Genomic DNA, 22393 nt, shown 5'->3' with positions numbered 1-22393 from the left:
GCTGATCGCCAAAGAATTGATGCTTTTGAATTATGGTGCTGGAGGAGACTCTTGAGAGTCCCATGGACCGCAAGAAGATCAAACCTCTCCATTCTTAAGGAAATCAGCCCTGAGTGCTCACTGGAAGGACAGATCCTGAAGCTGAGGCTCCAATACTTTGGCCACCTCATGAGACGAGAAGACTCCCTGGAAAGACCCTGATGTTGGGAAAGATGGAGGGCACAAGGAGAAGGGGGCGACAGAGAACGAGATGGCTGGACAGTGTTCTCGAAGCTACCAGCATAAGTTTGACCAAACTGCGGGAGGCAGTGGAAGACAGGAGTGCCTGGCGTGCTCTGGTCCATGGGGTCACGAAGAGTTGGACATGACTAAATGACTAAACAACAACAATAGAGTGGTACCTCAGTTTTTGAGCTTCTCAGAAACCGAACGTTTCGGAACCTGAACGCCGAAAACCCGGAAGTAAATGCTTCCGTTTTTGAACACACCTTGGAAGTCAAAAGGCTTCCACTCCACTTCTTTTTTTCAATTTTCTCCATTGACTTTGCACCTTGGTTGTCGAATGTTTTGGAAGTCAAACAGTCTCCCAGAACGGATTACATTTGACAACCATGTTGCCACTGTATTTTCTTTTTTAGAATAGAACAGATAATCAGTATTTTCTCTGTCACCATTTAAATTTAGACTTGACCGGCTGCAATTTACTCACAAGTAAAAGAATCAATCCTCGTGGTTGTTTTTCCTTTTCCTTTTTTTGCAGCTGCTGCAGGAACTGTAAAAATCCCCATGCCAAGTATTCAGTCCTCATTTCCAATAATACAAATCCTCTTTCCAAGACATAAGCTTGGCCATTAACTCTCTTGGTGGCCGTTGGCCAGCTGTTATCTCTCAGTCTCGGTTCATTTCAGGCCAACCGTAGATTTTAAAAAAATAAAATAAAATTGGCCACCTGAATTAAAAACGCCTGTTTGCTTAGCTCCTGCAACTCACCAGTATAACCAGCCTTCTTGCCAGGAGGTTGGAAAGTAGACAAATTGAACATCAGTTTTCACAAATGGACCACCTGCCAGGCAGTCAGCAGTGCCTGGATTACAGGTGGAATAAGAGGACCCTGCCCACCTGCAGCTAGGAGATGACCCCCATAGCTACTGTTTTAGAAGGTTCCTAACACAGTGGTACCTTGGTTCTCAAACTTAATCCATTTCGGAAGTCTATTCCAAAAACCAAGGCGGCCTTTCCCATAGAAAGTAATGCAAAATGGATTAATCCATTCCAGACTTTTGAAAACAACCCCTAAAACAGCAGTTTAACATGGATTTTGCTATCTAACTAGACCATTGATCCATAAAATGAAAGCAATAAACAATACTGCAGTCACACATCCAGTCAATCAGTAGCTGAACTGGGTTCCACACAGTCACAAAAACAAAAGAAAAGAGCCGCAAAAAACAAAAACACAAAATAAAGAGCAAAAACAGACAGACCTCAGCATAACACTCAAAACGGAAGTGTGGCACTCAAATCGGAGGCGTAACACTAAAAACGGAGCATATTCGGCTTCTGAAAAAAATTACAAACTGGGACACTTACTTCCGGGTTTGCAGTGTTTGGGTTCCAAGTTGTTTGAGTACCAAGGCGTTTGAGAACCAAGGTACCACTATAATTGAAATTGAAATACTTTATTGTCACTTGTACAACTTGTATACAGTGAGATTACACGAGCACCCCCCACTCAGCTCTCTTAGTCTTAATTCCCCTCATTTACTGACACCCACCCACCAAACCCAAAAGTCAGCTGCCCTGTTGTTATCTTTTCATTCAGCAGCCTAACAGCCCACAGATAGAAGCTGTTCTTTACCCTGTTGGTCCGACTAATCATGCTTCTATATCTTCTGCCCGAGGGCAGGAGATCAAGAAAGTGCTGGCCAGGGTATGAATCATCCCTGAGAATTTTCCTCACTCTCCTGAGGCAACGTTCTTCCGCGATGTCATCCAGCGGATTCACGGGACAGCCCATAATATCTTATGCTGTATTCACCACCCTCTGTAAGCACTTCCTGTCAGGTGATGTCAAACCAGCGTACCACACCATGATGCAGTATGAAAGGACACTTTCTATTGTGTACCGGTAGAAGGAGATCATCAAATGTTGATTGACATCATTCTTTCGCAATATTCTGAGGAGATGGAGTCTCTGTTGGGCTTTCTTAACCACCTGGGTTGTATTAATTTTCCAAGTAAGGTCTTCACTGAGATAAACTCCTAGGAATTTAAAGGAAGTGACTCCACACAGGCCTCCCCGATGTACAGCTGAGCTAGTTCTCCTCTCTTCCTCTGAAAGTCCAACACCATCTCCTTTGTCTTGCTGATATTAATGTGCAAGTTGTTCCCTAGGCACCATGTACTCAGAGAGGGGCTAGGGTGGAGTTCATAAATAACATTAAGTACGTGCCCCCAATAATTCCAGCAGGAAAAGATTTGCCTATAAAGCTAATGTCTGTTCTGAAGAAGCATGTGAACCCCAAGTCACATCTACACCATGCATTTAAATCACTTGGCTTCCCCCAAAGCATTCTGGGAGCTGTAGGTTACGCCTCATAGCTACAATTCCTAGCCCCCTTAATAAACTACAGTTCCCATTATTCTTCGGTGGAAGTCATATGTGTTAAATGTACTTCAAATGTGTACAATGTGACATTTATCCTAGAAATCAGAGAGGGATGGGGGATGCAATCAAGAGTGGACATGTTAAAAGTTGATAAAATTATGGCATGGACTGGAGAAAGTGGATTGTAAAATTCTCGCACAACACTACAGGTTGAGGCCATCCGATGAAATCAAGGGGAAGTATATTCTGGAAAGGGAAAAATTCACATTTGGAACAAAAACCAAAAGGTTGGCTCTTGAGGTTATCTGCCCAGCTACAGATTCCCTTATGGCCCAATAAGTGAGCCACAGATCACTGAGCACACAGAACACTTTCTAGTGCTAGGATAAATGCTGTCAGCGCAACATACCTAACCCATGTGATGATGAACCAGTTTAACTTATATCCTTCCCTGAAATTGTTGAGCAACAGAGGTCAAAATTCAATTTCTTACACTCCACTGACCACCAGCTTTTGTTAGTTATTTAATCTGAGCTATGTTTTGAGAACACCCAGAAGAAGAATCCGCTTTGAAGAACTTAGAAGAGTATAATTTTTCATAGTGATGGATCTAAAGAAGAGGGAACTTGGAGAACCTCAATGAAAGTCACAAGCCCCACCCCTGACTCCTCCCACCTTTAGCCAAATTTTGTTCTATATAAGGTAAAGGGACCCTTGACTGTTAAGTCCAGTCGCAGATGACTCTGGGGTTGCGGCGCTCATCTCATTTTATTGGCCGAGGGAGCCGGCGTTTGTCTGCAGGCAGCTTCCGGGTCATGTGGCCAGCATGACTAAGCTGCTTCTAGCGAACCAGAGCAACGCATAGAAATGCCGTTTACCTTCCCGCCGGAGTGGTACCTATTTATCTACTTGCGCTTTGACATTCTTTCAAACTGCTAGGTTGGCAGGAGCTGGAACAGAGCAATGGGAGCTCACCCCGTCATGGGGATCCAAACCGCCAACCTTCTTATCGGCAAGCCCTAGGCTCTGTGGCTTAGACCACAGCGCCACCCAGGTCCCCTTGTTCTCCATATATCCTTATAAAAATAGTAGCTGAGAGGACCATAAGTGAGAGATGAGCCTCTTCTGAACCCCTGTAGTTCGAGCCCTGTCAACCAAGCAAAGAAATTGTAGTTGGTGAGTTCTGCAGCCTTCACCAGTTATTCAAAACCTGCCACCTCTAAATAAAATTTGTATTCATTGCATCAGAAAACCAAATGGAGGAGAAAGATTCAGCATACGACAGGGATGGGAATCTGTGGCTCTTCCAGATGTTTCTGTACTAACAGCATCCCTCAGCCTTGGCTGTGCTGGCTGAGCACATCAGAGCTGTAGTCCAATAAGACCTCTCCTCCTCCCAGAGGGGAGGAGTTGTGAGTGGGAGCAGCAGGGGGACATATTCGGCTTCTGCTGCCGCGGCCAAGCCTTTCAACCGGCCAATAGGGCCGGCTGGTGGGCGGGGTTTCGCTGCATATAAACAGCCGCGCGGCAGCGCTCTGAACCCAGTCGGTTCCTGCTTGCATCGGATCTCCCCATAGCTGTCAACGTTTCCCTGTTTTAAAGGGAAACTCCCTTATTCCAAATAGGATTCCTCGCAAGAAAAGGGAAAAGTTGACAGCTATGGATCTCCCGCCCTCCCTCCCTTTTAGGTCAGCTGCCTCTGCGTATTGACCTTGCTATGGACTTCGGTTGGTTGCCTTGTCACAACTGTTTTGGTATTGGCGGTTAGGCATTGGAATATGTGTACTGTGTTGGAGGATTGGGTATGGCCATCATCTACCCCTCCTCTTTTGGGTATTCCATTAAAGGAATCCGGTGGTCGTGGATCCTGCCCAATGCCCTGCTGGTGGCTAGGGCCATAGCACGACCCTCAGTGACGTCATGGGGAAGCTTCCAGTTGTATTTGCATCAACAAGCTCCTCCCACTGGTTGTTAACCCCTGAAATGACTCCCCGCTAAGCGGGGTGGAGTCATGTATTGCTGTTTTATCCAATGCCTAAGCCAATACCACTCACATGCTGTAACCAATAAAGTTGTGGCTGCCTTGCTGTGGCGAAGGGGCTTGAATAACTCAGAGAAGCAATGAGCTATGCTGTGCAGGGCCACCCAAGATGGACAGGTCATAGTGGAGAGTTTTGACCAAACATGATCTACCTGGAGCATGAACCGGCAAGCCACTCCAGTATCCCTGCCAAGAAAACTCCATGGACAAAGACAATATGAAAGTGAGAGCTGGACCATATAGAAGGCTGATCGCCAAAGAATTGATGCTTTTGAATTATGGTGCTGGAGGAGACTCTTGAGAGTCCCATGGACTGCAAGAAGATCCAACCTATCCATTCTGAAGGAAATCAGCCCTGAGTGCTCACTGGAAGGACAAATCCTGAAGCTGAGGCGCCAATACGTTGGCCACCTCATGAGAAGAGAAGACTCCCTGGAAAAGACCCTGATGTTGGGAAAGATGGAGGGCACAAGGAGAAGGGGACAACAGAGGATGAGATGGTTGGACAGTGTTCTCGAAGCTACCAGCATGAGTTTGACCCAACTGTGGGAGGCAGTGGAAGACAGGAGTGTCTGACGTGCTCTGGTCCATGGGGTCACGAAGATTCGGACACGACTAAATGACTAAAAAAACAACAATTTTGCCCATTAACCTAAAATAATGTGTCTTTGTGTCTTAATCCCATGCGGGTGGCAAGTCCTCGACTCACAATATCTGGAAGCTTCCACATTCACTACTCCTAGACTAGAGTGAGTAACAGCAGTTCTTTGCGCTTCCAGCTTTTCCGAGTCCTCCCAGGGACTGAACATACACAAATCCTGTGCTCTGTTACTGAGCTACATTCCTGTCTTCCAAATGGGGCTCACTTCCTTCTGTGTCAATACACTCCAGTCCATGCCGTCAGTGGTTCTAATACGTGACATCTTACACTCTGCTATTTTGAAAGGGAGTACAGTGCTGAGTAGTGAAAGGCACGGACGTTTCGGGAAGCTGCTCTCTGGGATATATTTCATTCATACCAACATTCCTTCGAGAGCTTGCTGCTCACAGCATGGGTGGAAGAGAAGCCAGCCAGCTGCGGTTTCCAGTGGCCTAGATTGTAAGAACAATATTCTCAAGTCACAAACGCTAAGCAGAACGGTTCTGGGGAGACTTGCAATAGCACACGTTGTTTTTTTGTATGCATGCTCTTTGCAGGAAAGACACTGGGCCTGCCAATTGCAGGCACCTCAGCGTTTCCCGTTTGCCATGTAGTTTTAAAAAAAGTATTTTAAAAAAACAAATATTTTTTTAAATCTCATTCATGATGAACACGAAGTAGTCTTAGAGCTGAGAATTGCAGAGGGGTTGCTAACGGCATAGCATCATGTGTGCACTCGGGATTTAATGGGGAACGTGTAATATTCCCTGAAAAAATAAAAGGGTCTTTGGTGTTCTTGCATCTATGTGCTTTGGGACTTGTGTACATGGTGCAAGATGCTATTGGGCTGTATCCAGCGCCAGTGGCGTAGCATGGGGGGTGCAGGGGGGGCCAGCCGCACCAGGCGCAACATCTGGGGTTAGGGCAAATCCATGGGTTAGGGGGCGCAAATCCACAGGTTAGGGGGCGCAAATCTACAGGTTAGGGGGCGCAAATTACTTGCCTTGCCCCGGGTGCTGACAACCCACGCTACGCCACTGTCCAGCGCTCTCTGTCTGCTTGCCTGGGGCTGCTTGCCCTAGCAGACGGGTGAGTTTTAACGTTACACAACAGCATAGCTGTCAACGTTTCCCTCCCCCCCCCCCAAAAAATTCTCTTTTTAAAAAACTTTTTTTATTCAAAATTAAAACAAAACATACTATCCAGAAACATATCATCCTTATTTTCCCCCTATTTTTCCACCCTCCTCCACAAAACCCACCCCCCGGCTTCCCTCAGTTCCAGTCTTTGATTTCTCTAAGAATGCTGTTTTCTGCATGTTTCCCTCTTTTTAAGGGAAATTCCCTTATTCTGAATAGGATTCCTCGCAAGAAAAGGGAAAAGTTGACAGCTATGCAACAGAGGGATCCAGCGCTACAGCTGTGCTAGTAGAAACTCATCATGCAGCAAATCGCCCCATCTCTTGTGGAGCAAAGCGACCAGCAACCTGTTTATGCATTCTCTTGCACAACAATTTTGGCTGAAAGATAAAGTAGCCTATGAAAGGAAAGCAGGAGCGGCTTTGAGGTTGCCCAACAAAGGTCAACAGCAGCTGGGCAGCAGAATGAGCAGGGACACAGGTCACCTAGTCATAATTTCCCCAGCTTGAGGGCAGGACGTACTTCACTCCTATCTAAATTATGCTAATGATTTCTAAATTTGAATATATACATATATGAATTGGTGCGTGCATATTTTATACAGATGTGAGTTCCCTTTTCGTTATCTTCTTTGGCAAAGTATTTCCTCTCTTTTGGAAATAAACAAAATCGGGCTTAGATACAGCATTCTGCTTCTAGGCAGCTTACATCTAGAACAGGGGTCTGCAACCCGCGGCTCCGGAGCCGCATGTGGCTCTTTTACATCTTTGCCACGGCTCTGGAGCGGATACTAGCGAGGGGAGGAGGCGCATTGTGCGCCCCGACACTCCTCACTGTGGCGGGCGCTGTACTGGCTATGACGTCGCATGGGGGTGGTGTGTGTGTTAGTCACGCACCGTCCCGACGTTACCTTCCCGCCCGCTGTCAGATCGCGGCTCCGGAGATATATTTGTTTTAAATGTCGCAATGGTTTTGCGGCTCCCAGTTGTTTTTTCTTCGGAAACGGGTCCAAGTGGCTCTTTTTGTCTTAAAGGTTGCAGACCCCTGATCTAGAAGCTTCAGAACATGCTAAGTGGGTTATATGTATGACATTAATGACATATATGAAATATAGTGCAACAAAAAAAATCCAGTTAGGCGCCGTGTACGATGAACGATGTCAAGATGGCAAAGCTTACAGGCAGAATTAGAAACCAGGAAGAGGACCTCTTTAATAAAGAATGAGGAAAGTTTATAATTTATTTGAAAAGCTATTGTAAAGAGTTACATACATTGGTAGGATTGACAGAAAACTTGTGGTAAAAATTTGAACTATGGATGGACAAATGATTTATAAAAATAGAGTTATGAAAGGGATGCAGAGGGGGAAGTCACTACATTAAGATGCTGCACTGGTTGGAGGGGATGCTAAGCAGCACGTCGGGGCTGCCGTCGTCCTGGCACGAGGAGTTCCATCGGCCCTTCCCCGCCCGAGAGAGAGGAAGAGAGAGAGAGACTCTTGCCCACACCGCCTGGCATGACGTGGTTGTGGCGCCGCGGCAGCCACTGAAGCGCTGCCCTTCTGCATCCCTCCCCATCCCCTCCTCTTCCTCCTCCCTCAGGCTGCCTCCTCAGCCGCCGCTGCTGCCGCCTCCGCAGCACGGTGGAAGTCTCGCAAGAGAGGGGCTGCCTGCCCGCCCACCACCACCCGTCTCCTCACGACGCGCCCCTGAGGGGGAAAAGGGAGAGACGGAGACGCGGCAGCTCGTGCGCGCGCTCTCTCTTGCGGCAGAGGACCCCGAGCCACTGCTTCCCTCCCGAACCGGGCGAGCATGAAACCCGGGAAATTTAAGGGGCATCATCAATAAGGGACAGCAGCGGGACACGGTGCTGGGATAAGGGAGTTTCCCGCCAAATAAGGGACAGTTGACAGCTATGCTATTAGCCAATGGGAATGACTGTTGGCCTGGTCTGAACGCTGCCACATCCCTGTAGCAATCTCCTCCGAAAAAGGGAGAATGTGGGCCCTAGGCCAGGAATCTAGCCCAAGTTCAAATCATGAGGCAGGCATGTATGTTTCACATGACAGTAGAGAAATACTATCGTGAGGTTGAGGAGGGGGAAAGAGATCGAAACGGCAGCAGCCTCTAGGGTTTCTGCAACAGATATGCTGCATTCGAAGCCACTTTCTTCTAGGAAGAGCTCTGCGTGGCTATAAATCACCTGAAATCCAATGCTAAACTGCATGTTAAAAATAACGTGAATGTCTTTAGCCTTCTGTGGTCTCCAAGACATACAATATGGCCAGGACCCCCACAACCGAGCCAATTATGGAGCAGGAAAAAGTAAGACATCGAGGTCAGAGAATACCTAGACACAAACTTTAACAAGCAGTAGGAAAAATCACTACACACTCCTCATAACCCTGAGCGGTAAGAAGTCCAGCGGCAGCCTGGCAAGGTTTTATTCCCTTTCCCATTAAACTTACGGCGCCTTCTGAAGTACTTAATGCATTGTTGTTTTATAAATGTAGACATTCGTAAAAAAAAAAAGATCTCTAATCCAAGTTTGCTTATGACATTGTGCTATTTTGCAAAGTATGCGCTTGTATTTTCATAAAAACAACTTTTTAAAAACCCCACTTTTCTATTCTAAAACAGAAGCCTCAAAGCGGTTCGCACGTTTAATCAAAGTAATAAAAATATATTATTACTTGTCAGCTTAATCATACTGTTATGAGTTGCTTTGGGGGGAAATAGGCTGTATGCAGAGATCCTTCTAACCCCTGGATCAAGCAAGTGTTAAAAACAGTACAGTAATGTTATCAACAACTGTCTTAGCCCTATGCCTTCTGCTTGTTTTTCTGTTAATGAATTTACAAAATAGTTATTTTGAAACCCTTAATAAACAATAAAAACAATCTCAAAACAGTGAGCAATTAATAAAACCTCTAACTGCTTCCTGATTTCTTTTTCCAAAGTTTTGCTCTGGGAGGCAATAATGAAGTGTGTGTTGAGCAAACAGAGGAAAAATATTTCTGTTTGGTTTGTTGTTGTTCTAATATTTACTATGAGGGTTTCTGCTTGTAGAGTTGTTCAATTACAGGGTTGCCTAAAGAGAACTGATGCACTGTGGTCCACGTTCGCTCCCTAGTGGCAAACTAAGGGAGCAATCCAAACCCAATATCTACCAGATATAGCAAGTTGGAATCCAGCAGGACTCCAGCATAGTCTGCCGATTTCTGGCACAGCCGGGCTACACCAGTGTAAGCTCCACATCCCAGCTCAGCAGGAGAATATGCCGTAGCAACTGCCTCATTGCAGCTCAGCCAGGACTGAGCCAAAAGCAAGCTTTTGCCTACACAAGCCCTGAAGGGGTGTTCCAGGTTGGGAGCAGGACGAGGCAGGGGAAACTTACACTGGATTCTAATAGACTCAGTTCTGCTCAGTCACATGAACTGACAACTCAGGGGAACATATGCCAGCAAAAAGGGTGATGTCAATCCAATCTGTTTTAAAGGCTTGTTTTCTTTCTGCCTAAGTTTGGAATGGGACGCGGGTGGCGCTGTGGGTTAAACCACAGAGCCTAGGACTTGCCGATCAGAAGGTCGGTGGTTCGAATCCCCACGACGGGGTGAGCTCCCGTTGCTCGGTCCCTGCTCCTGCCAACCTAGCAGTTCAAAAGCACGTCAAAGTGCAAGTAGATAAAAAGGTACCGCTCCAGCGGGAAGGTAAATGGCGTTTCCGTGCGCTACTCCGGTTCGCCAGAAGCGGCTTAGTCATGCTGGCCACATGACCCGGAAGTTGTATGCCGGGTCCCTCGGCCAATAAAGTGAGATGAGTGCCGCAACCCCAGAGTCGGCCACGACTGGACCTAATGGTCAAGGGTCCCTTTACCTTTACTTTATATCAGTTTATATGCCTGTTGTCTTTGTCCGTGGAGTTTTCTTGGCAGGGATACTGGAGTGGCTTGCCGGTTCCTGCTCCAGGTGGATCATGTTTGGTCAAAACTCTCCACTATGACCTGTTCATCTTGGGTGGCCCTGCACTGCATAGCTCATAGCTTCTCTGAGTTATTCAAGCACCTTCACCATGGCAAGGCAGTGATCCATGAAGGGGAGGGACATCACATTGCCAACAAAGGTCTGTATAGTTCAAGCTATGGTTTTCCCAGTAGTGATGTATGGAAGTGAGAGCTGGACCATAAAGAAGGCTCATCGCCGAAGAATTGATGCTTTTGAATTATGGTGCTGGAGGAGACTCTTGAGAGTCCCATGGACTGCAAGAAGATCAAACCTATCCATTCTGAAGGAAATCAGCCCGGAGTGCTCACTGGAAGGACAGATCCTGAAGCTGAGGCTCCAATACTTTGGCCACCTCATGAGAAGAGAAGACTCCCTGGAAAAGACCCTGATGTTGGGAAGGATTGAGGGCACAAGGAGAAGGGAACGACAGAGGACGAGATGGTTGGACAGTGTTCTCGAAGCTACCAGCATGAGTTTGACCAAACTGCGGGAGGCAGTGGAAGACAGGAGTGTCTGGCGTGCTCTGGTCCATGGGGTCACGAAGAGTCGGACACGACTAAACGACTAAACAACAACATATCAATTTAACATGAACAAGCATAAATTGCACAGGCTTTCTATATTTAGTGTTGCTCTGCTGTCTCAAGTGTGTCCATTTTTTGCACATTTCCTACTGCAATTATGGTATGCTACCTTGTTTCAGGACTGTCCTTTAGCTACCTTGTTGCAAGGATTGGACACCCTATTGCAAGTCCCTGCGCTGAAAGTTTCAATTTTATAAACAACAGAGCATGTGCTTCCACAGTGCCTGTATTACAGAGACATTCATACTAGCTTCATCTTACCATTACTGCATACTTATACCCAGGGCACACAGGACAATTCTATACCTTGTTGCTGCTTTCAGATACCAACCCTGCTACAACATACATGGTTGCCAGATTCTGCACAGCAGAGCTCAAAATCCATCGGACGATGACCTGTGTCACAAACTAGATTTAATGAGCACATACCAGAGTGCTCTGTAGACTGATAGCTATATATACTAACCACTTATGCTCTGCCGCTCCTGTCTAATGTTCCTAACTCTTCGTTTAGACATTCCTTGCTTCCTTTAGATTTTTATAGACTTTAAATACTTTTTAGTTTTTCAGATTTTAAATGAATGTACCCCATCCCCTTTCCTTATGCTGGTCTATATCCATAACAAAGATTAGATTTGATGATTTCAATTTTTATCAACTGAAGACCAGACGTTAGAATTCATTAATCCCATTAACACTTCATCAAATCTCCAAATCCCTTTGTTCTGATTTTAGGTTCCAATCCTATGCATAGGTTCTTGGGTGCAATTCTCATTGAACTCAGTAGATTTTATGAGTGAAGCTCAACAACTTCACCCCCCCCAAAGGTCAACAACAACTTTGGCTTGGTTCAGGGGCGGCTCGAGGGCAGTTAAACGACCCCCATGGGCCCCTTGTGGCCCATGGGCCTTAGGTTGACAACCCCTGCTTTACATAGTCTAACATACATTGAGGACAGAACCAACCAAGCCCTCAGGGGCGGCCCTACCATTAGGCAGAGTGAGGCCACCACCCACAGGTGCTGGGGGACACCAGGGCTGCTCCTCTGCCACTCCTGCTTCTGCCGCAGGGAAGATCTGTGCATGTTCATAAGGAGCCTACTCCTCCTCCCCCCCCCCCAATGTGGTAAAATACACTGTACTGTGGGGAGGGAGGGGAAAGATTCAACTTCTGGTCAGTTTCTGTACCGGGAAGAGTGAGGGTGCCATCTTTTTGTTATTATGCCTTACTCATCATTTCATTTTCAGTTTGGTAAAATCCAGTTATAACATTTTTCTTAAAAAATAATAATATTTGTATCCTGCAATTTTATTTTTAAAAAAATTGAACCAAGAGCAGAACAGGCAAATGGTAACAAGTGGTATGTGATATACAAATGACATGAGAAAACTTGGTATACTTTTTTGTATAACATTATTAATAATTTAAAATAACAAACAAAAAAACAAGCGGTATGTTAAAACCGCTTGTGAAGGCGGATGAAGGCTGCAGCACATAAGAATCTACCAGTCTTCGTGATACTCTGTTGTTGTTTAGTCGTATCTGACTCTTTGTGACTCCATGGACCAGAGCATGCCAGGCACTCCTGTCTTCCACTGCCTCCCGCAGTTTGGTCAAACTCAAACTGGTAGCTTTGAGAACACTGTCCAACCATCTCGTCCTCTGTCGTCCCCTTCTCCTTGTGCCCTCCAGCTTTCCCAACATCAGAGTCTTTTCCAGGGAGTCTTCTCTTCTCCTGAGGTGGCCAAAGTATTGGAGCCTCAGCTTCAGGATATGTCCTTCCAGTGAGCACTCCGGGCTGATTTCCTTCAGAATGGATAGGTTTGTTCTTCTTGCAGTCCGTGGGACTCTCAAGAGTCTCCTCCAGCACCATAATTCAAAAGCACCAATTCTTCAGCGATCAGCCTTCTTTATGGTCCAGCTCTCACTTCCATACATCACTACTGGGAAAACGATACTCACGCCATTGGAATAGAACCTTACTGCGAAGACTGTCGTTGGTCAGCGCGCACACATAAAACAAAACAAACCCAAAACCGTGTTTATGGAAGTCAATCTTACTCGTGATCGCCAAAGAAAGAGAAGTTTGAGACTCCTGATCTCCGCTTCGGGGGGAGACAGGCAGAAGAAGAGCTGGAAATCTGGAGAGAGAAAGGGAGCGTGAGCGCGCGCTCCCGTCTGGCTGGACCCGCCCCTCGTTTGGCAGGAGCCGGTCACTTTTTGCGCCGGTAACCAGGCGAGGCGCCTCAGTGCGCTCGGCGCGCTTGGGCAGAGAGGAGCGACGAGCTGGCGCCGGGGGTCGAGCCTCCCCAAGGCGCCGTCGAGACCATGTTCCCGGGCTTGTACACGGCGCTGGCGGGTCTGCTGCTGCTGCCTCTGCTGGTGAACCTGGCGTGCCCTTACCTCTTCCAGGATCTGGGCTTCTTCCTGAAGCTGGTGCGCGTGGCGCAGCGCTCTCGGCGCGCCGCCTCGCGCGTCCCGCCGCGGACGCTGGTGGAGGTGTTCAGGCAGCGGGCGCGCCAGGCTCCCCAAAAGCCCATGCTGCTCTTCCGAGACGAGGTGTACACCTACGAGCAGGTGGAGCGGCGGAGCAACCAGGTGGCGAGGGCGCTGAGGGAGCACGCAGGGCTGCGGCAGGGCGATACCGTGGCGCTCTTCCTGGGCAACCAGCCCGCCTACGTGTGGCTGTGGCTGGGCTGCGCCAAGCTGGGCTGCGCCATGGCCTGCCTCAACTGCAACATCAGGGCCAGGTCCTTGGTGCATTGTTTCCAGTGCAGCGGCGCCAAAGTGCTGCTGGCCGACCCAGGTGAGGACCTCCTCTTCTCTCCCCCCCCCCCCCGCAGCTGGTAGTGGCTTAGTTGCTCTGTCACCAGCTCCTGCCAACCTAGCAGTTCGAAAGCACTCCAGGTCATAGCTATCAACCTTCCCTTTTTCTGCGGGAAATTCCCTTATTCCAGCACCGTTTACCGCTGCTTCCCGCTGCTATCCCGGATTGTTAGATATCCGTAGACTGTCCCCACGACAGGTGAGGCTGCTGATCCCTTATTTTCGAGGCTGCTGATCCCTTATTTTCAAATCTGAACGTTGACAGCTATGACTCCAGTAAAGGTAAAGGGACCCCTGACCGTTAGGTCCAGTCGTGACCGACTCTGGGGTTGCGGCACTCATCTCGCTTTATTAGCCGAGGAAATGACTCCAGTGCAAGTAGATAAAAAGGTACTGCTGGGGCAGGAAGGTAAATGGCGTTTCCGTGCGCTCTGGTTTCCGTCACAGTGTTCCGTTGCGCCATAAGCAATTTAGTCCTGCTGGCCACATGACCTGGAAAGCTGTCTGTGGACAAACGCTTGCTCCCTTGGCCTGAAAGTGAGATGAGCGCCGCAACCCCATAGTCACCTTTGACTGGACTTAACCGCCCAGGGGTCCTTTACCGTTTTTTTAACCTTTTTTAATGGCCGGCCACCTAGCGATACCCATGCCTTTTAGGGCCCCTGCAACCAAGGATCAAAAGAAAATTACAACCAACCTTTCGTAGTTCAGTGCCACCCCACTAGAGTACTCCCATGAGACATCTCCAGATACAAAGCTTTCTGTGAGCTAGTCTGTTTCGCGTTCCCACCGGCCCCAGATCCTAGTACAATATTCGCGAGTAGCTGATTGGAAGCTTTATTAAAATGGTTGGTTGGTAAAATCAAGAACGTATTAGGAGATAATTTGTGAGGGCCCCTCCAGAGATTTCATCTGCCTAGAGTAGAGGCCTCCGCAGGGTTTAATCTAGCACTGGTGGCTAGAGTGATGGGCAGGGGTGCCAACTTGAATAAAATATGGGAGGGGGCAGGTAAGCCCCACCCTGATATAATGGATTGCATGATGTGTCACTGTGTACATGATGTAGCAATGCTCATGAACTCTGGGGGAGCCCTGGCCCTCTCAAATACAGTGGTACCTCAAGTTAAGTACTTAATTTGTTCCGGAGGTCCGTACTTAACCTGAAACTATTCTTAACCTGAAGCACCACTTTAGCTAATGGGGCCTTCTGCTGCCGCCGTGCCACCGGAGCATGATTTCTGTTCTCATCCTGAAGCAAAGTTCTTAACCTGAAGCACTATTTCTGGGTTAGCGGAGTCTGTAACCTGAAGCATCTGTAACCTGAGGTACCACTGTATTTTATGGGGGGGGAGGTACCTCAGCCCCTAGGAGTTGGCTCCTATGATGGTTGGAAACCCACTCAGAATCCCACAGCGTGACCTTGGGTCATGCGCACAATCTCAGCTTTAGCCCACCTCACAGGGGTGTTGTGAGTTTGAGCTCCCAGAAGGCTGGTGGAGCTGTGGGTGCTGAGCTCTTTGAAGGAAGAATGCGTAACCTGGTGTTGCACACCATCAAGTCAATAGAAAACAACTTTTTTCAAAAGCAGGTTTGAGTGAGGGAGCCTTGAAGCACCAGTGTTTCACTTTTGTTGCCTCTGATCAACAGGTTTTGCAATAATAATAATAATAATAATAATAATAATAATAATAATAATATGTATTGTTCATCCGAGGTAATAGAAGAACAAGAAGCGGTTGGGTGCACATTTGAAGAAAAAAAATCCTCATGCTCACCATAAATTTGAGGTTCCACAAGATTATTCACTATTATTCACTATTTTGACAGCAATATTGTGCCTTATTAAAATGCGGGTGGCACTTTTAAACTGCTGGCTCCTATGAGTGGCACTGCTTCCTATTATTAAGCTTCATGCTAGGCAGCAGTTCAGCAGGTGCAACTTTTTTTTACTTTGGGCATGGAGCATGGTGTCTCCTGTTGCATTTCTCTCTTGTGTAGCTGTGAAAGGGATAGGAGACTTTCTGGAGAAAAGAGGTTACCCCTACCGATAAAAAGTAAAGGTAAAGGTACCCCTGCCTGTACGGGCCAGTCTTGCCAGACTCTAGGGTTGTGTGCTCATCTCACTCAAGAGGCCGGGAGCCAGCGCTGTCCGCAGACACTTCCGGGTCACGTGGCCAGCGTGACAAAGCTGTATCTGGCGAGCCAGCGCAGCACACGGAACGCCGTTTACCTTTCCGCTGGTAAGCGGTCCCTATTTATCTACTTGCACCCGAAGGTGCTTTCGAACTGCTAGGTTGGCAGGCGCTGGGACCGAACGACGGGAGCGCACCCCGCCGCGGGGATTCGAACCGCCAACCTTTCGATCGGCAAGTCCTAGGTGCTGAGGCTTTAACCCACAGCGCCACCCGCGTCCCGCTTATCCCTACCGATAGGGTGACCTAAATAGTTGCTGTTCCATATCTTTTATTAAGTTCTATCAGCAGTTTGACATTGGGTCAGTGTGAGTAGTGAGTGAGAGCAAAGGTACGTTTACAGTCATGAGTCGTAGATACAGGCTCATTAAGAAGCAAGAATCAGTTATGACCAAGTATCAATATGACTTTCAGTGGCAAAGAGAGGACTGTTAAGTGACAATCCAATAATAATATATATGAGAAGAACCACACTGAAATTTCTATGCAGCCATCCAAACTGAGTGACTGGACAGTGAAATGTGAGGTACAATTTAATGTAAACAAGTGTAAAGTGATGCATTTTGGGACATTTTATTATTATTATTATTATTAATTTTATGTATATATGCCCGTGGGGTCTCACCTGGAGGTGACCGATAAGGAATGGGATCTGGAACTCATAGTCATCTTTTTTTTTTTAATCATTTTTATTAAGTTTCCCATTTTAACAATCCAATCAAATCACATTGAATGTTCCAAATTATACAAATACATATCAAATAGTCCAAATATTCTGCCTAAATTGTATATTTTTTTTGTTGGGACTTCCCATGCTTCAAGTTCTGATCATCTCATATCTCTGCTGCCTTGAATAGTCTTTCCAATAGTTCCTTTAAATTTTCCTGTTGTTAACTTTCCTTCTTTCATGGCCTCTGAGTTGTTTTCACAAGCGAGTTGAAATAAGCAATGATGGGATCTGGGACTCATAGTCAATAATTTAATGAAGATGTTCACTCGGTGTGCAGCAGCTGTGAAAAATGGCAAATTCCATGCTAGGGATCAAATTCCTTGCTAGAAATCATTAAATTAGTTATGCAAGTCTGTGATGGTTGCCTTCCAATGATATTGTAGAGTTTTAAAAGGGTCGGAAAAGGGCAACCAAAATGACTAAGGAGACAAAGAAAGCTTCCTGTGAGGAATGGTTGCAACATTTTGAGTTTGGGAGAAAAGGCAAGTAAGGGGCGACAGGATAAAGGTGTATACAGTTATAAATGGCACAGAGAAAGTGGATAGACTCGTAGAACTAGAAGGGACCACAAGGATCATCTAATCCAGGGGTAGGCAACCTAAGGCCTGGGGGCCGGATGCGGCCCAATTGCCTTCTAAATCCAGCCTGTGGACGGTCCGGGAATCAGCTTGTTTTTACATGAGTAGAATGTGTCCTTTTATTTAAAATGCATCTCTGGGTTATTTGTGGGGCATAGGAATTCGTTCATTTCCCCCCCCCCCTTCAAAATATAGTCCGGCCCCCCACAAGGTCTGAAGGGCAGTGGACCGGCCCCCTGCTGAAAAAGTTTGCTGACCCCTGATCTAGTCCAACCCCCTGCAATGCAGGAATATGCACCTGTCCCATGCAGGGATCAAACCCACAACCTTGGCATTATCAGCACCACGCTGCGCAAAAACTTTTCCTCCGTCTGTCATAACGCTAGAGCTCACAGAAATCCAAAGAAACTGAATGTTGGGAGGATTTAGAACAGGCAAAGGAAATACTTATTGGCACAGCCCATAGAGAGGAGGGAGAAAGGTTGTTTTCTGCTGCTCCAGAGAAGCGGACACGGAGCAATGGATCCAAACTACAAGAAAGAAGATTCCACCTAAACATTAGGAAGAACTTCCTGACAGTAAGAGCTGTTCGACAGTGGAATTTGCTGCCAAGGAGTGTGGTGGAGTCTCCTTCTTTGGAGGTCTTTAAGCAGAGGCTTGACAACCATATGTCAGGAGTGCTCTGATGGTGTTTCCTGCTTGGCAGGGGGTTGGACTCGATGGCCCTTGTGGTCTATTCCAACACTATGATTCTATGATTCTATGATTGTTAATGTTATGTACTGAAGTTCTCACCCTGGGCCAGCAGGGGGATACTGTGGATAGTTATGCAAATGAAGGATCGAAAGTGACGTTCCGTGATTGGATAGTTTTAGAAAGTTGCTACAGTAACGTGGTACTGGAGCTCTATATAAGCAGGCTGACTGAGCCCTTCAGTTCAGTTCTGTCCTGGCCTGTGAATAAACAAGAGCTGTTTGAAGAATCGCTGTGTCATCTGATATGTTCACCCACAACTTAACAGTTAACCTTTGGAATTCACTGCTGCAGGAGGCAGTGGTGTCCGCCGATTTGGGTGGCTTTTAAGGAAGGATTAGGCAAATTCATGGAGACGACTATCAATGCTACCCATGAGGGGTCTGCTCTGCCTCCATGGTCAGAGGCCATATGCTTCTGAATACCAGCTACTGGAAATTGCAGGAGGGGAGAATGGTCTTGCATTGCTTAAGGGCTTCCCATAGGTCTCTGGTTGGCCACTTTGAGAACAATGCTGGACCAGATCAGCCATTGGCCTGAACCTGTGGGCTTGTCTTCTGTCCCACCACTTAGCTGTCGCCTAGGAAATGCTTCAGCCGCCCTATTTCTGTGTGTCAGGAGGCTATGGAAGGCTAAGGAGCAGAGTCAAATAAAAATATGGCAGTCTTAGTCATGTAATGTGAATAATATACAGTCGTACCTTGGATCTCAAACACCTTGGCTCCCAAAGAAATCGGTTCCTGAACAATCGAAACCCAGAAGTGAGTGTTCTGGTTTTCAAACATTCTTTTTGGGCAAAAACACATTAGCAATTTCTGCCCGGACACTGCTTCCAACTGAAATATTCCGGGAAATTCCAGACGTATGGCAACCCTACTTTAGCCAGACTAAAACTCAGGATCTTAGTACAGCGGTATCTCGGGTTACAGACGCTTCAGGTTACAGAAGCTTTCGGTTACAGACTCTACTAACCCAGAAATAGTACCTCGGGTTAAGAACTTTGCTTCAGGATGAGAACAGAAATTGTGTTTCGGCGGCGCAGTGGCAGCAGGAGGCCCCATTAGCTAAAGTGGTACCTCAGGTTAAGAACAGTTTCAGGTTAAGAACGGACCTCCAGAATGAATTAAGTTCTTAACCCGAGGTACCACTATAATTAAGTTGGCTCCTACAGCTGCATATCTTTTGGTACGACTTGCCCTTACGTTATTGGGCAAACATTTTATGTATTTTGCATTATTCATTGTTGTGTTTCTTAGTTTTAAATTGCTTTCCTTTATTGCATTTTCTCCTGCTAAGTCACTTTGAGATTTTGAAGTTTCAAGTAAAACTATGTATTTTAAAAGGTTGCATTCCTGTTTGCATGCAGTGCAGATGGGAACGTGTGTGCCTAACGCGTTGGGTCCTGGCTTTATCTGATTGAAGCTTTCAGCCGTTCCATTTACTATGCTAGGACTTGCTTCTGTATACTTTGATTAGGGTCAGAATGTTAAGGGACATTTTGGTTCTGAGATAAGAGTTTGGCTGGATCTTTGTCACTGAGCTGGAAGTGTCAGTTCAACAAATAAAAGTGCAAATGTGTGTAGCCTTGTATGCTGTGGCCCAGTGGTTAGAGTGATGGTCTACAGGGACGGGGGTGGCGCTGTGGTCTAAACCACTGAGCCTCTTGGGCTTGCCGATCAGAAAGTCGGCGGTTTGAAGTCCCACAACAGAGTGAGCTCCCATTGCTCTGTACCAGCTCCTGCCAACCTAGCAGTTGAAAGCATGCCGGTACAAGTAGATAAATAGGTACCACTGTGGCGGAAAGGTAAACAGCATTTCCGTGCACTCTGGTTTCTGTCATGGTGTCCCATTGTGCCAGAAGTGGTTTAGTCATGCTGGCCACATGACCCGGAAAGCTGTCTGTGGACAAATGTCGGCTCCCTCAGCCTGAAAGTGAGATGAGTGCCTTTGATTGGACTTAACCGTTCAGGGGTCCTTTACCTTTACCTTTAGAGTGATGGTCTAGGGCAGCACTAGATTTAGGGCGGTGTGAGTGGTTTCCCCGTACAGGGTGCTGAGCTGAGGAGATGCAAAATTGAGAAGATCCACTTGGGGTTGCCAATTTTTGGCCTTGCACAGGGTGCCATATTATGAAAGATTACCAAAGTCCACCCCTGGGCTAGGGCCTGAGAGACCAGTGTTCAAATTCCTACTTGGCCAAACGAAGCCTGCTGGCTCACCTTGGACCAGTCACTATCTCTCAGCCTAGCCTACCTCACAGGGCTGTTGTGAGGATAAAATGGAAAGCACAACACCTTGAGCTCCTAGGAGGAAAAGTGGAATATAAATACAGTGGTACCTCGGGTTACATACGCTTCAGGTTACAGACTCCGCTAACCCAAAAATAGTGCTTCAGGTTAAGAACTTTGCTTCAGGATGAGAACAGAAATCGCACTGTGGCGGCGCAGCGGCAGCAGGAGGCCCCATTAGCTAAAGTGGTCTTCTGGTTAAGAACAGTTTCAGGTTAAGAACGGACCTCCAGAACGAATTAAGTTCTTAACCCGAGGTACCACTGTAATAACTAAGCTTTTTTTTAAAAAAACAAACAGACAGAATAGTGAGATTTGTAACAATAATATATGCCTGGATACTATCATACAAGTTTAAACAAGTTTTGTTTGTTTTGAAAAGTGCTCTGAAAATGTTGGAAGTAACTCATTATTGGGTTAAACAACTTGCAACCTTAGGTTTACACAGGTCACGGTAGTAACTTAAAAATAGGAGGCAGAAGGTGCCCCTTCTTCCCTGTTAAATAGTTAGCAGAGATATCTTGTTTGAACGTTAGTCTGCATTTTCTTGTAAACATGCCCACATTGCTGATATATCCATATCTTCATGAGATAATGGATAATTACTGCTGTTTACTTGGCATAAAGCATGAGTTTTAAAACCCTACCTGTGGAAAATGAAGGATTAGACAATGACCTGAATTAAGAAAACGGAACTACAAACAAGTTACCAAACAAGTTCATCTGATACACTGGTGGTCTAATATCAGCCTCCCTATGCAAATGATAGGGACGCAGGTGGCGCTGTGGGTAAAACCTCAGCGCCTAGGACTTGCTGATTGCATGGTCGGCGGTTCGAATCCCCGCGGTGGGGTGAGCTCCTGTCGTTCGGTCCCAGCTCCTGCCCACCTAGCAGTTCGAAAGCACTCCTAAGTGCAAGTAGATAAATAGGTACCGCTTTATAGCGGGAAGGTAAACGGCGTTTCCGTGTGCTGTTCTGGTGCCAATTCACCAGAGCAGCTTTGTCACGCTGGCCACGTGACCCGGAAGTGTCTGCGGACAGCGCTGGCCCCCGGCCTCTTGAGTGAGATGGGCGCACAACCCCAGAGTCTGTCAAGACTGGCCCGTACGGGCAGGGGTACCTTTACCTTACCTTTATGCAAATGATAGTTTTTGGAAGTGCAATGCAATTCCTTCCTCCTTTCTCTTATCTGTCCTTGTAATTGCTGTGACCCGAGAAAGAGAAACAATAGTATGTATAAATTATTTACTTGAGAGCATCTTCTGCCAAGGCAGAATCATAGGCTGTAATCTGGTTGGTTTTTGCAAAACTCCTCTCTCATATCCAGAAAGGAGGTAAACCTAAGGTTGCTGGTGGGGGCTTCGATGGCAGAATGTTCTTCATTACACTATTTTTATTTATTGTTTTCTTTATTAGACTTATATATTGTCCTTCTCCATGAGATTTCAGGGTGGTTCCGACCCCCAGATTCCTCTAACTTAGCTAGAACTCTCTCTTCGTACATGCTACAGAAATATTTTGGATGGGGAAATAGTCAGTTAGATGGGCCTGCAGTGGTTACATCCAGACAGAGTTTTACCACCTCAGATTGCCAGCAATCAAATTAGAAGAACCAAGGATGCTACGCAGGACCAGAGTCAACGACAGTGGTACCTCAGTTTTCGAGCATCTCAGAAGCCAAACGTTTCGGTTTTTGAACGCCGAAAACCCAGAAGTAATTGCTTCCATTTTCGAACGCACCTCAGAAGTCGAACAGCTTCCATGGCATGTTTTTCCATTTTCCCCATTGACTTTGCAAACCGCCCTTTGTGCCTCGGTTGTCAAACATTTCGGAAGTCAAGCGGTCTTCCGGAATGGATTATGTTCAACAACCGAGGTACCATTGTATATGCAGTGTCCACCTTTTAAGGTGGTTTTCTTGGGGGGGTTGTTTTTTATTTTTGCCTTTCACAAGATTTGGAAATTCTGCTTCTATTCTACTCTTCTCCTTCTATTCTGTTGATACATTAA

At 46.7% G+C, this 22393-nt stretch overlaps 1 protein-coding gene across 1 annotated transcript in view; it reads left to right on the top strand.

Moving 5' to 3' along the window:
* The first annotated feature begins 13161 nt into the window (after nucleotides 1-13161).
* The window catches only part of SLC27A2 (solute carrier family 27 member 2), a 35930-nt gene continuing 26698 nt past the window's right edge, over nucleotides 13162-22393 (top strand). Inside the window, exon 1 of the mRNA XM_028706632.2 lies at nucleotides 13162-13821. Coding sequence (XP_028562465.2) covers nucleotides 13344-13821 — 478 coding nt within the window. The 5' untranslated portion in view covers nucleotides 13162-13343. The remainder of the gene's footprint in view (nucleotides 13822-22393) is intronic.

The sequence above is a fragment of the Podarcis muralis genome, chromosome 14 (assembly GCF_964188315.1).
Source record: "Podarcis muralis chromosome 14, rPodMur119.hap1.1, whole genome shotgun sequence".
NCBI lineage: Eukaryota > Metazoa > Chordata > Lepidosauria > Squamata > Lacertidae > Podarcis > Podarcis muralis.
Note: the sequence above shows the minus strand (reverse complement) of the source record. Positions and strands in the feature narration are given on the sequence as shown.